At 44.8% G+C, this 14,707-nt stretch overlaps 1 protein-coding gene across 14 annotated transcripts in view; it reads left to right on the forward strand.

The window, feature by feature from the left end:
• EHBP1 (EH domain binding protein 1) overlaps positions 1–14,707 on the forward strand; it is a 208,428-nt gene that overhangs the window by 30,348 nt on the left and 163,373 nt on the right. For all 14 annotated transcript variants that reach the window (XR_004749520.1, XM_035322052.1, XM_035322061.1 and 11 more), the window contains one exon: positions 7,911–8,006. Coding sequence is in view for 13 of the 14 variants with exons in the window: in XM_035322052.1 (XP_035177943.1) it covers positions 7,911–8,006 (96 nt within the window). In the remaining variant the exon portion in view is untranslated. The remainder of the gene's footprint in view (positions 1–7,910; positions 8,007–14,707) is intronic.

The following is a 14,707-nucleotide window of genomic DNA, read 5'->3' on the forward strand; positions in this document are numbered from 1 at the left end:
TAGGCTCTGGTGGCAACGTTTCACTGAGCCAAGAGGATTTACCAATGCTAGCTCAGCTTTTGGGCTGAGGTCATTTCAGCCAGGCCATGAAATTGTAAGGTGTGTATGTCATCCTGCATCTGTCCTTTTCTTCCTAACCAGGCAGCGCATGCAACTCTCAGATAAACTGGCAGATTTACCTGAGACTCAGAATATCTAATTAATTAATTCATGCCTAGCAACATCCCACAAAGGTGCATTAAAAGAGGTTGAGTGGCCTTGAGGCCTTGACAGAGGATAGAGTTAATTTTAAAGCTTAGTTGGTTGATATGGTTTGAGCTTTTTGGGTCCAAGACTGCAGATCAATAAATGTTCTTGATCTCTTAGTCATCCTGCCAGTAAAATACTTTATTCAACATATTTGTTTCATCTAATTGCTTTCTTGGAAGCAAGTCAAATGAATATTTCCTCTTTATTTTTGACAGACACTGGGAGCAGAGAGTACATTGTGTTAATAATTTTCTGTGTTTTTAAGCCTCTTTGAGGAGGAAGATGGTTGAGATTTTGCTGTAAAAACTTCTTCAGAGGCTCTGATTTTTCTGAATTTTTCTTGTAGTCAGTGATAATGAGGGATGTCCCCACCAGATCAGTACCAGACTTGCAGAATGCCTGGGGTTGGAGGGGACCTCTGGAGGTGGCCTTGTCCACCGGCAGGGCCGCCTACAGCTGCCTGCTGAGGACCAAGTCCAGACAGCTTTTGAAGACCTTCGAGGATGAAGATTCCTCATCTCTGGGCAACCCGTGCCAGTGCCCTGTCACCCACACAGTGCAGGAGTGCTGCCTGATGGTGGGGGAACCTCCTGTGCTCCAGTCTGTGCCTCTTGTCCTGGCACTGGGCACTGCTGAGAAGAGCCCAGCTCAGGCTCTTCTTTCTCCCTTCAAGGTCTCCCTGGGCCTTCTCTTCTGGAGGCTGAGCTGGGACTGTTCAGTTTCTCCTCTTCTGAGAGATGCTCTGGTCCCTGAATCATCTTAGTGGCCCTTGGCTAGACTTTTTCCAGGAGCTCCATCTCTGCAACTGGGGAAGTAGAAGAGATAAGGTAGTCAGAAATGTAGTCCAGCTTTACAGAGGTGTAATAGTACTGTGTGCGTGTCCTGGGACTGGCCTGCCTAACTAATGTCACCTTAAGCCAACAGCTGAGCTCTTGATGTTCTTTCAAGCTCCTTTTTTTTTTTTTTTCCCTGTGATTTGGATGTTGGCACCTTCAGGCCTGCATACTTTCTAAGTAGACTATTATGAGTTTCTTAATTATTAAAAAATAATAAAGCACGGGTGGGCTTGCCACAGCTTTTCAGAGCTCTTCTATACCTTTATCAACATCCAGGGTTTAGGCAAGGTGGAACCTCTGGCAGTGGTTGTCGCACTGACCTGTTACCTCCTGCTGCTTAGGAGGAATGTCTTTGTTCTAGTGTAGAACAAGGAAAAATGTGTTGTAAATGCATTTACCTTTATTTTATTGAGATGGTCTTGCATTTCCAGGCTTTGAACTAAGACATTTCAGTTTGGAAAGATGCTGCCGTGCTGTCAAGGAGGCGCTTTGTGCTGTTCCTGTGAACGCGAGCGGGCTTGTGGTGGAATTAGGCACTTGTGAAGAATCAAATTTGCACTTGCTTCTGAGAGCCTGACAGAACTATTCTTCAAAGATCATTTTGGTATCAAAGCTGAGAGAAGGTGCCTGTCCTACAATTCCAGCACTGCTGCTGCAGGTTTCTCGAAAGCTGTTTAAACAGGGGAAGAGAAACAACGCTGGGAACAGGGAAAAGACTTGAACAGTAAGAGCAGAGCCAAGAGCAGCAGAGGGACGGGCACTAAAAGGGCCTATATGTAGGGAGCAAAAAGGCTCCCTTGTTGTCAGCAAGAGCTGTCTGCCTGGCTTTCCAAGGACACGCCACCAGTAAAGTGGCCCTTGGGCCACCTGTGTTGCTGTCCTTGGCAATCTGTTGCCCTTTCTGGCTACTTCATAGCCAAGTGCCAACCCTTACTCTCAGCTTCTTGGCTGGGTGTTACAAAGGCACGTTGTGACTCGGACGTGCTGCTGAGTGTCTGGGGACAGCACAGTCAGTAATAGCACCCCTGGGCCTTCGGGGTTCATTAGTAAGTTAGGGAAGTTAGGTAGGGTTGCAAACACAAGCAGTCAAAACTAGGTTGAGTCACTCTCCTGGTTGGTGCATGCTCTTAGGTCTATGATACAACCTTTAATGAGGCAACTCCAAACTGTTTTTCTACAGCATTGCATGCTCATTAAGCAGCCAGCACTTCGGGAGAACGGCGACTGAGCAGCGAGTGAAACTACTTGCTTGGTAAGGAAGTTGGAGGGTCTTTGTCCAAGAGTTTTAGGACATGAACAGAAGAGACTGCCGCACTGGTATGCAGGAAAATGCTGCCTTGGGGAATTTGGGTTTGTCACATCTTCAGCTGCAGAGCTCCTGGCTGAAGCTAGGTAGAATATTACAGCCAGGTTGGAGGTGGTTTTCCATTCCCTGGATTTCTAGGGTAGGGCGGCTGACTTGCAGTGGTGTTGAGCAGTCATCATTGCAGTTGAAGTGAAAAACATATGCCTTGGAAAACAAAACAGGTTGTTTCATGCTTAGTCCCTATCAAGTAAGGCTGCAGCTGATCTAAGCAGACAATGAGAATTAGTGGAAACTGGCTAGTCTTCCTCTGCTTTTAAGTTGCAACACCCTCCTGTTCTCCAGGGGTCCCCTAAAATGAAATTTTGGTGATGTTTGGTGGTGCAGTGACTAAAAGGGATGGATGTCCCAGAAAAAATACGAGAAAAATAACTGCATTCAGTTTTCTGTATAGGTGAGGCCAGAAACTGCATGAAGAGAAGGGGAGGTTGAAGTACTGCTGCTTAACCGAGCATCATCTGTGCTGGGCAGTGAAGAAGAAAGGGTTTGGTGAAAGAGATGTCATGAATCATGTATTTAGGGGATGTGTCAAGAATGTGCCTGAGTCAAATGAAGCTTGAGCGCCTACCCCAGTGCTAGCAAACTGGTTTTCTACAGACTAGTTTTTGCTCATTTTCCAACCGTAGCAGTTGTCGTGTAGCTTTTAGCAGCAATACATAGACGTGTGGTAACGTTTGTGAGACGTGCACGTTGATGAATTGAAGAGATTCATGGGAAAGCATGGGGGAGTCTGCTTGTGTCCTCTCCCACCTTTAATGGAGACCAACAGCAGTGGGTTGCGTGAAAGCCTTCTGGTGTTTGCAGAGCCTTAAACTTTCTTCTTTGGCACGTGCTGGGTTTTTTGGATTGCATCCTGAGGGCGGCATTGGGACGGGACGGGAGTGTTGTTGTGGTACCCAGCCCCTTTAACTGGAGGGCCGAGCACAGTGATTTCAAGATGCTGGTGGGATGAGGGCTGTGGCACAGCCTTTAATTTGCCTCCTCCCTTTGTGATGCTGAGCTGTAGTACAAAAGAAGACCAGATTGCTGGCAGGCTGCCTGTTGAGGTTTCCTTTGGTGTGGGAATGGATCAGGCAGCTTTTCCCTCTCTGTCCCTTTCACAGCATGCCTGCTGGCAGCAGGATGGGGCTGACCTCATGGGGCTAGCCCCACAGAGCAAATTGCAGCAAGGTGCTCTGCTGGCAGGGAGGCACGGGATGAAGGGCCTGGCTGGTCAGTTCCTCCTCGTTTGATAATGGAGTCATGAATTTTCTTTCCTCTTTCTGTCTTAAGTGTTGTGCCTATATAATGCTGAAGAAGAGGGACCGCCTTACCAGCTGAGCTGCCGAAAGCACTGCTGGAGCCAGCTCCTGCGTGGGTCTTACATCTTAGATAGCCTGCCACAGAGACAAGCAGTAGAAGTGTTTTTTACTTTTTATTATTATTTTTTTCTCCTGTACTGATCTTAGGCAACTGTCAAAAATTTTACCAGGGGAGGAAAAGTAACAGCCTACTGACCTGCGGTAAAGCCCCTCCTAGAATCCAAGCAAGGAGCAGTGGTAGGTCTGGTTCTGGCTTTAGCTTTTAAACAACAATACTGAGGGCTTGACTATAGGAACGTATTTTTGATTCATAAATATAAACCATTCCAGAATTTGCAGCAGATTAAAATACTGTGGTCAGCCCTAGGACCCCACAGGGGTCTCGCAGTGTAGGCTTTTGTGATAACGTAATATTTTTCTTGTGAAAGGTCAGGAAATACATTTTCTAAAGATGGAAAACTGTACTCAGCAGTGAGCAGAGGGGATCGTGACATCAGTGGCTTATGTGCCGGGTCATGAAATCCCCTACACGTGGCAGCTGGGGAAGTAATCTCCACAACGCTAGCCCGCTTGCTGGCCTCTGCCTTATCTCCCTCCTGATGAAGCGATGAGCAGCTGCTGGTGGTATTCATTAACTTGGTGTTTGAAACCAAAGTCCTTGATTGGGACTGACTTCCCTTTTATTGCTTTCATTTAAATTTAAAAGATTGTTCTGTTTGCGGTTTTCATCTCAACATCCGAGCAGTGACTATAAGGAAGGATTAGCTTCAGTCTCATGAGTTTTTTCCAGGAATTGACTAACCATTTCTGATAGAGGGTTGGTGGATTTTGGTACGTTGTTTTGGCTTTCCTTTCCCTTCCTCCTCATAAGATGATGCTGGATATACACTGTTATTTTACAGAGAACTGATAATAACCAGCTTTCACTTTTAGCGCTCTGCTCCAAAACAACATTTATGACGTTACCTGGTTAGTACCAAGGTTCACGGAAATGAACAGCTTTCCAAGACACAAATACAATGTTGTCACCTTTTCTAGGACCTGTGCTAATTGCCATTAATTAGCCAGTTTTGCCTGCCAAGAGTAGAAGGGGTTTCATGTGGTCAAGGTCAGCCCCTGGTGGGTAATTTTAAGGGAGGGTGGTATACTAAAGGCAAACTTTGCGTGAGCTCTTCTCAGTTTCCTTTGGTCAGTATATATCCATATATTGAACTAGCTGGAGCTCCTTTGGTCTTCTAGAATGTTTTACTTTCTGGTACAGCGTTCAGCAGTGCAGGGAAATACTGCTTTAACATTCAAGTCCACTCTATGCTCCCCAGAAGAAACCACTGGAGAGCAAACATTGAGTTTGTCTAACCTGTGGAGGGGGTGAGAGTGGTGTTTGAGGCTCTGCTGTTCCACAGAACTGGAGAGCGGAGGCTTGCCAAGAGTGGAGTGGCTGTACCTTGCTGATAATGGCTTAGGTGTTACTAAACGCTGAGAGCTTGCACAAGTGGCAGAGCATTTTCTTGAACGGTTTTGGAAATTATTGACTGGTGAAGGCTGCTTGAGAGCAGATGGAGTATGCAAGAGTGCCAGTAGATCTGTGTTTAAGCCCTTTGGTGTATTGTCTGTGCATTATTCACTTTCAGAGGAGCGTTGGACATGTTACTTATCTGGCCCTGTAAGTCGCTAAATTTGGTCTATTTTTAAAGATTCTTCCCTTCCTGTTAGAACCAGAGGCTAAAACCAGAGGCGTCAAGTTTATCTCACCAGCTCAAACAAAGCAGGACGGCTGTGGTGGTCACGGCAGCATGGACGAGGAGATTGAGGAGCAAGCCATCCGGATTGTAACCCTTCTCATTTTAGAGAGAGAACTGGGACTGAAGTTCTCGTGGCAGTCTGTAGGATCACCTTCAGGTCCTGTTTTAAACAGCTTTATTCCTCAACAGTCATCCGCTTAGGGGCAGAAGGACGCAGTAGGCTGGAGGATGTCAGTTGCAGACTGAGCCTATTTATTGGATATTTCTGCAACCCCTCCCATAGCTCTGGTTTCCTTACTTAAAACCAGCTTTCACATGACTTTTCCTCTCCTTTTCCAGTGGCACAAGAAGGGAGTAGTTGCTTTTCACCTGGCACACAGCAGAACACTTCTGCTCCTTTGTCCAGGCCGTGGCTCTCGTCCCTCGGGGTTTGGAGCTACAGCCAGGGAGAGGAGCGCTGTGCCTGAGGTGCTCATGTCTGTTTGACCACTTCTGCTTCCTTGGCTTCAGACATGGGACAAGAGGAAATTACGTTGGGATAGCACTCGGCATGTTAATGTTAAATTATTGTTGAGCTATTAGTACTTCTCCTGGGGTTTTCCCCCCTTTTTTCTCTTTTTTCCCTTTCCCCTTCCTGACAACCTAGATGTAGTCTTGATGTTACCTTTTCCTGTTGCGCTGTTCATGTGACACTATTTCTTTTTCAACGCCAAAGGAGGGTTTAATAACATTCAGCTGATCACAGAACAGCTTTGCTCTAAAGGCTCATTAGCTAGGGCTTGTCTCCTGGTTGTTGCTTTTGGTGACATGCTTGTCACAGTGACAGAAAAACCATATATACATATGTATGTGTGTGTTTATCATCTGTTCCTAGCTCTCCTGGTGGGAGGCAGTGCTGGTAAAGCTCTTGAACTAGTTTTGCATGCACCAGTGAGTGCTCATTTTCTAGTTTATTTTTTTATAAATGTGGTTCTCAGCTGAGCAGGCTGTCAGTGCCTGGACCTTGGACATCAAAAGTGTGGTGTGTGTCAGTGTCAGCCACAGCTACCGTAAAAGGACAGCTTCCAGAGGTGCCGTGAGTCCCCAGAAGTTGTGTGAAAACTACAGTGTTCCATCCTGCTGCTTGTTAAACAGCTTTTTCTTGTAAGATGCACTTGCGGGGTAAAGCTATGAATGGCATACTTTGCTCAGTTATTCCAGAGCTCATCCAGGCCTGGCTAAGAATGATGATATTGGATTGAAATTCATGGGATTAAAATTGTAGGAATTGGGTTCTCAAGTTTCTGTCTTTTTCCCTCCTTTTTTCAGATGCCCCAGGTCCTGTTTAAAACAGAACGCGGGTGAATAGTAGGGCTGCCTCACACCTTTCCTTCCCACCTTGGTGTAGCAAGCTCACCTTTAAAGCTGCCAGATAAAACCTCAGGGTAGCTGAGAACCTGAGGGGCAAATCCTACTAACCTTTTACCAGCAAACAGGGGGTTGTAATCTGAAGATCTGAGTGTCGAAAGGAGTATAAAGCTAATGAGCGGTGATACACTAGAGTTCAGGAAAAAAAAACAAAGTCTGTTTAATTGGCTTCAGATAGCAGTAGTGAGATTGCTCATTCTTTCCTGATGAAACTTGAACAGACCTTTAATAATGCCCTTACTGCTCAGCAGTCACTTGTGCATCAGCAGCCTTCCCTATTGTGTTTTGCAGCATCACAGAAGGGATTAAGTTAAGCTTGGGAAAAAAAAGGATACTTGCTCTGAAACAGAAATACTCGCACCTGGCATTTTTCAGGACCAGCTGTTGAAATTTCAGCATCAATCAGGCATCAACTCAAGCTGATACTCAAAGCTAAACAAGTTCTCAGTCTATTTTGCTGCGTTTTTAAATGATCCTTCTAGGTGTAGGTACCCCAGCATATTAATTCTTAAGGATTTCCATGTTGTAGTAGCATTTAATCCATTACAAACTGTTGTTTGGTGTTTTCTTAAAAGTCTCTTTTGGCTCTATTAAGTCTAAAGATGGCCATGCCTTGCGCTGTGTGCTGCACTTGACATATTTTCTTTAAATAAAACGTTCCCTCATCTGGGTAAGAGCAAAATAAAGCTCAGCTTGTTACAGAAGCTGTTTCCTTCCAGACTTGATTTTTTGCAAGACTTTGAGCATCCTGCTGTGTACTTAAAGACCAGAGCTTAGGACCTTGTAAGGAACAATTTTAGTTCACTGGAAAAACTCTTGCTAGTGGTTTGGGTTTCCTAGCTCTTGTTCTTAATGATGTCCTTTACAGTTTTCTGTGGAGTCATATGTTTAAGAAAGCTGCTTTTTTGGAATCGGTAACTTATTAGCTCTGTCTGCACGTGCTGGGTCCCGTGGTAGTCGAGTCAGCACTTTTATAATGGGTTTAAGACAACTGTTCCTTTTCTTTCTGTAGGCTCATAGCTGGCAGCCCGGAATCAAAAACCCGTACCGTGGAGTGGTCGTATGGCCTGTTCCTGAAAATGTTGAAATTACCGTGACGCTTTTTAAGGTATGTTTTTGAAGCATCATCTTTCATATTTCATAAGCAACTTACAAAAAAATCATACTGGAAATACCATCTTATGTTCATAAAGGCCTAATGTTTTTGAGTTTAAGTCATTAACTGCACAACCTTAGGTCCACGGGTTAAATCCAGGAGAGAAGGATGGTCTGTGCCCTGCCAAAGCTTGCTTTTGCAGTTTAGTTAACACATTAAATTATCCCATTGGGCTGCTTACAGCTAGTCGCTGGCACTGACTTTAGTACGTGTGTGAGTACGCACGTAGTACGTGTGCAAGTGCTTGGCAAAGGCTTTAGTCTGGTTGGTTTTCTTTAAATGCTGTAAGCCAGAAGTCATCAAAGCACAACCGTTTCTAGACTACCTTGTTCAGCTGCATTGCAGTGACCCTATTTCTCACACTCTTGATTGGGGAACAGAATCCAGCTTCAAATTTCATAGTATTTGGTATGTCACACAAACATCACGCTCCTTACCTTAGCTCAGTCTTAAGAGTGGATTCGGAGTACTTGAGCAACAGAGGGAATTTCAGGTTTTGCAGGGAATTTTTTTAAGGGGCTACATTTGTTCTATTAAAAAAAAAAGCTTTGTGGCTGCAAAGCAATGAGAGAAATTGGTTGTTATGCTAGGGTTTAATTCCCAAATATTGTTGGACAGAGAACTTTATGCAGAAAGAAAAAATGCAGCTTTGGATGTGTGACAGCACAGGAGGTTGCCCAGGAGGCTGAGAATTTTCTTCTGGGATTTTCATTCTGTTAGCTCTTTCTCATGCTTTTCTCTAGTGTCTCCAGCTACATTTTGACTGCCCTTATTTATAATTACACCTTTTACAGTTTAGGGCAACAGTAACTTTTTTTTTTTTTCTAATTAGTAGTATTTATATGTCTGGTCTGGGGACTTCATTCCTGAAAAACTAGTTAGAGGTAGCTTCTAGTTAGTCACTAAATTCAGAAATGTGAATTTATTACTTGGTTCATTAAGCTTAAAAGGGCGGGGGGGGGGGGGGTCTCTCCTATATGTTTTTTTTGTCCTTGCACGGCCAATGAAAGGAAATTTCCTGGGCTGCTGGTGATGCTATCATAAATTTGTCTCTCTTTGTAGCAGACTCATAGTCTTTAGCTGAGGTTCAAAAGTTCACTAGCAAAAATTGTTTGCCTTTGCATGCTTCAAGGGCCTCTTCTTGGATTAAGACATTTAAGACCATTATGTGACTACGCTGCATCTGTATAAGCTGAATGTGGTTATGTAATGCATTAGGTGTTGCTTAATATTTTAACGTGTAAAGTGAAGCAGAAATGTACACAAATTTTGAACGTGTATGCAATAACGTGTTACGTGAAGAGTTAGACCTGAAGTTTCACTGGAGTGCAGTTGGGTGATGCGCTATACGAGTGTCTCCCACCCTTCTGCAGTCCCACGCTGCCTTTTTATTCCTAGCTGCGGTGCTGCAGGGCTGCGTGTTGTACCGTGAGGCTGGCAACAGGCAGCGAGGGGAGAGAAGGAGCCAGCATCAGGTGTTACTGCAGCCTGAACGTGCACTGCACTGGGCCTCTCCAGGCAGTGCTGTTCCTCTCCTGCTCTCCCCAGAAACGAGTCTGTTTCCGTCCTGCCCACCACAAAGGTTGGTCTGGGAGGAGAGAAAGGAGTGTGAGAAACCCCAGAGGCTTTGTGTGCTGGGAATGGAACACGCTGAGGGGAATGAGTACAAGTTCTGCTCAATCTCAATACTTTGATTATAAAAGAAGCACCATAGTCTTAGGCAGCTCCTCCATAAATCTGCTCTAACAGCTCCTCAGGCTCCTCCAGCAGGAGTGCCCATAAGTGCCCAAACCCCCCTTTTCTCTCTGAGGACACACAGGTGTGTTACAGAGCAGAGCCTCTTGAGCAGGCTGGGTAATGCACCAGAAGCACTTATCTCCGTGAGCACAGCAGCCTGCCTGGATGAACGGCCGTGAGCGAGGAATTATTGCAGGCAGCGTGGTGTCAGCACGGCTTATGCCGTGGCCGCTTGGCTCAGCACAACGGCAGCACTTTGGCTGTAGTGTGGGCACTGTCCTCACACCTGGAGAGCTGCTCTTTGTGCAGCTGGCATGTTCTGGGCAAAGAAAGTCAAAAGGAAATAGCTATTTTCTGCAGAGTTGATGGATTGGCTGGCCAGTGCTAGAGGAGTGTGAGGAGAAGCATGTATTAGCAGACTGCAGCAGCTGTTCTGGGAGCTGACTTCCAAGCCAGGTATTTATATCCTTCCCTCCTCTGGAAGGAGGGAGGCTAAAAGGAGCAGTAAAGCTTGGGAAAAGAGGTGGCTCACTTTGCAGTTCTGTAAAAGCCCCTTCGGGAGCCACTTCCCTGTGAAGAAGAGTGAGTGCTGAACATTTATCACTTTGCAATAACTGTACTTAACGTGGCCTTGGTGCTTAACGAGCAGTAGCTGTCCCCTTTCGCCTGGGAAACCAAGGCAAGCTGCTGGCTCCATGTCCAGGCTGGCAGAGCCTCCTGATGGGAGCAGGTTGCTCCGGCAGAGCTTTGTAGCAATCAGATAACAAATTAGCGCAGTGGTGCTGTTTGAAATGGAAGTGCAGGGATGGGAAAGAGCAGACTCCAAAATAAACAGCTACGTGTTTAGGGAAATGATTCACACAGTAGTGGCTGTGCATTTGTAAGTGGCTGTTGAAACATGTTGCTGGTGGGATTAGGAGTTAAGTCGAGGTTTCAAGTGCTGATGAGAATGTTAAGAATATCCTCTTCAGTAGTCACCTGTGGACACTTGAGAGCTGGCTAGTGAAGTGATTGTGATGGGTCAGCAGACAAGATGCTTGGCGTTATCTGCACATCCCTATTTTGGGTGTTAGCGTGTTGCCAACCGTGTATCTGTAATTCAAGCAGAGCAAGTATTGAAGAGACAACAACCTTCATTTTGGTAGCTTTCACTTTAAATAACCTTTTTCCTTTCCCTTAAGTTTGTGTTGCTGGTAAAACTTCAGAATGCTCTGAAGTCATGTAGGGAAAAGGCAGCAAATGGATATACTGATTCAGCCTGCCCAGATAGCTCTAGCTTCCCTCCAGCCAGCCAGCTGAAGTGCTAATTGCACAAAAAAATTCCATTTGTTCTGAAAATGTCCCTGCTTTCTCTGCTGCGCTGTACGTCGCTGTTTGGCTATGCCTTGGATTTCCCAACCAAAATGGGAAGAAAGAGGCACTGTTAAAGAACAAACCTATTGTGCATTTTAAGTCCATGATTTGTAGTGCTTTCATAGAAAGATCCCCAAATGCCAGAAAAGCTCGCTGAATTCACATTTTTCATTGTTGCCATGGTAGCACTCCAGAAGTTCATTTTTAGAGTCCCTACATAAGAAAGGTTTAACTGTCATATGTGAAACCATGTATATTTGCTTGTGTTCTTATGTACAAACACACACCTATATTACCTCAGAGATTTTAAATGAGAATTTCTTTCTGTGTCAGGTGGCCAATGCTTTTAGCAAAGCCGAGTGAATGTCAATTGCACCACAAGGATTTAAATTGCAAGGTCATTATTTTCTAGCTTAAAAGCTAAGTGAGCTTCCCAAGCTAGTATGTTTGTTTGTTGAGAGTAAGCGTGGACTTTGCTTCACTGGATTACAAAAAGCACTCGTTCTGTCAGTAATACACGTGGCTTGTCACACCAGTGCACTGTCGCAACAGCAGGGAAGATCACCAGCTCTTCGTTTCAAAGTTGGGAAGAAAGACACTTTAAAAGGCAGAGTAAAATAAGAATAAAATAGACATCAAAAGGAGACGTGGGGATGGGAATACTTTTGACCACTACAAATCTCTCTGAATAAATCACATGAGAGGTTAGTAGATGAGGTTAGCAGTGCCAGGTAATCCAGAGATGCCAACCCCATCCCACAGCGATGGAGCTGTTGCCAGCTTCTGGGCTGCTCCTGAAATCCCACCCTTCCCCAGCAGTCTGAAGGGGGTGGTGTGTGTCTTGTGGCTCGCAGTCCTCGAGGAATTTGTTGTACAGCTCACCTCCTTTGGTTTTGGAGGGGCATGGGACAGCTGGAAGAGGGAAAAGTAGGTTCACTGGGGCAGAAGGGCAAATGTATTGGGGGGAATTCTGTAACTCTGGCTTTGTTTAAAGCTGAATTTATATAAATATATGTAGAGAGAAACTTAAGTTTATAACTTCAGATGTTAAAAAATAATAAGGACAGCTGACTAGTATGCATGTCATCAGTTATTCTCAGAAGCAAGCTGTAATGCATGTGATATATTTTGTTTATGTGAAACACCCCAGTATTTTATACTCTGAGATTAACAGGCAGCCCACCAGCTTTCTATAGATCTGGATGTCCTGTAGTATCACACAGGGCCAAGTCATTTTTCAGCTGGCATGTGGTATGTAGCTCCTTTGTCATAATCAAAATCTAACTGAAAAAGCTGCTTCTCCTCATTGGTAGCTTTTTTTTTCTTTATCAAGTTGATAGATTTATTATACATCACACTCAATTTCATGTAAATTACCTTGCTACAAACTAACGCCTTTATTCCACCACTGTTACCTTCCAACATAGCCAGTCTGTCTCAGGAGAAAAAAGCCTTCAGTAACACCATTCCCTAGAAGTGAAGAGTGAAGCCAGGTTCAGAAGATAGTTGTTTCAGCTCAGGAGAGAGCAGTGGTTTCACCTGACTCCTGGGAGGTTAATCCGTAAGAGAAGAAACAACCATGTAGACAAGATAAGATGTCATGTATCAGGTATAAAAGTCATAAGCTCAGGGATGTGACTAGTGCAAAATTCTATATGCACACCAAATTTAATACCCAGGGCTAGTGTGGGCACTAATTGTAAAACTGGAGGTAAAAGAAAAAGTCAATGTTGTTGTCTTTCAAGCCCAGAGGCTGTACAGGCAAGTGTGAGCCTGGAGTAGCAATGCACAGGGACAGGTCTGCTTGGTGCTCGCTGCCTTCTGGAAGCACAGCTGAACAGAAGCTGACCAGAGCTGTGTGTCATGTTTGCAGAGGCCTGATTAGCCTCGAAACAACATTGGGAGTTACAAGAATTGGGTCAAATTTTGAGGCTTCTGCAGCTTCCAACGGCCAAGTACAACTGCTGAAGACAGATGTTGGAGTACCCAGAGCATCTGCTGGAGGTCACTGGCAGAGGGAGATCAAACCCCGTCATCGCTTGATCTGATTCAGCATGACAGGCCTTGAGTCCTTTTATTCCCTCAGAAGAAAGACCGAAGATTAAGGCTGGTATGAAGTGATATAATTGAAAGACAAGCTTCAAAAGCCAGGAAAGCTTAGGGAGGAGGCATGGGGAAGGAAGGAGGAATGCAGCAGATGCTAACAGTCTGAAGATTTTCCCCACCTGCTCTGGCTGCTGCTCAGGAGGAGCAGCAGTCCCTTGTTTGCCAATACCTTTCTTTCATTCCCATTACAGGAGAAGCAGCAATATCTGTGAAGATAACTTTCAAACTTTTACTGGAGATGGGTAAACTTTCCTCAGTCTTCTGAAACCGCCTTATGCGCTGTAGAAAGCGTCTCCTTCTTGGCTAAGCCCCTTGACAAATGGGCTGGTGATGACGTGATAACAACCAGGAAAAATGGGGATGCACAAATGCCTCCTTGCTTTCCTTTTGCCCTAGCTCAGAAGGACTGGCTGTTTGCTGGCAGTTGATGCATGGACGGGCAGAAAGAGGCTGATGGGTGGGATTGCAGAGGAAGGCTTCTGGGACTGAGTTTGAGGATCAACAAATCTCTAGGAAAGCAGTTGAGAGTTTCCAGGTAAGCACGATATGGCTAGGCTTCAGCTGGTGGACCCAAATGCTCCACTGACCTTGAGAAGGGAGTGGGAAATACGATTATCTGAGGATATCTCAATGGATATCTCACTGTAGGAGAGCTGTAAGGTGATGTTCTTTCCTTTGCACAGTTCCCTACTCTTGTTTCCCACCTGAGCATCGCTTTTGAATGCTAAGATCATCTGTTTGCCAAAGGAAAGAAAAAAGAAGGGCTGAGGGGGAAGAAGGCTCCAAAACTTAATTGAAGATGCCAAAAAAAGAGCCTCATACTGAGAGGTTAATGTGTAGGGGAAGGAAAACAGGAAAATGAGCCCCATTTCTTGATACTGAGAATAATGACTTGTAAAATAATAATAATAATTAGAAGAAATGGGCAGTCTTTTAATCCATTTACCCAATTACCATTTTCAATTCAAGGTAAAAGTGCAATAAATCTTGGCTGGAGCGTAGTTGTGCTTCTGCAAGAGGTTGTTAGAGAACTATCAGTAAAACGTTCGGCTCTTGCCTCCTGGTGTTCCTTCTGTGTTGGTAAGGTAGCGACGGTATTGAGGCAGTTTCAGACTGAGAAGAATATTACACTGTTTGTTTCTTGAGCTTTTTAGCTAATTTTCATTAGCATTTGCTTTCAGGAGGGAGCAGGGGACTGAGTTCTGTCTGTAACTCTTGTCATCAGGTGTTTCCAGCTGTATATTTTCAGTGATGAGCTGCAACTGCTTGCAGGTGAGGTGGGGTTTTGTGTGCTGTTTTATCTGGGAGGACTTTCACATGGTGAAAACTTGAAAGGCTGCTATAGTTTTTACTACTAGGATTATTCTTTGCACAGCAATGTTGTTTTTCCTAGGAAGTAGTCAGCTGTATAGCCCTCAGATGATAGTTTGCTAAATTCATCACTTGAGTTTTGTGTG

This window comes from Oxyura jamaicensis, chromosome 3 (assembly GCF_011077185.1).
Source record: "Oxyura jamaicensis isolate SHBP4307 breed ruddy duck chromosome 3, BPBGC_Ojam_1.0, whole genome shotgun sequence".
NCBI classification, from domain to species: Eukaryota; Metazoa; Chordata; class Aves; order Anseriformes; family Anatidae; genus Oxyura; species Oxyura jamaicensis.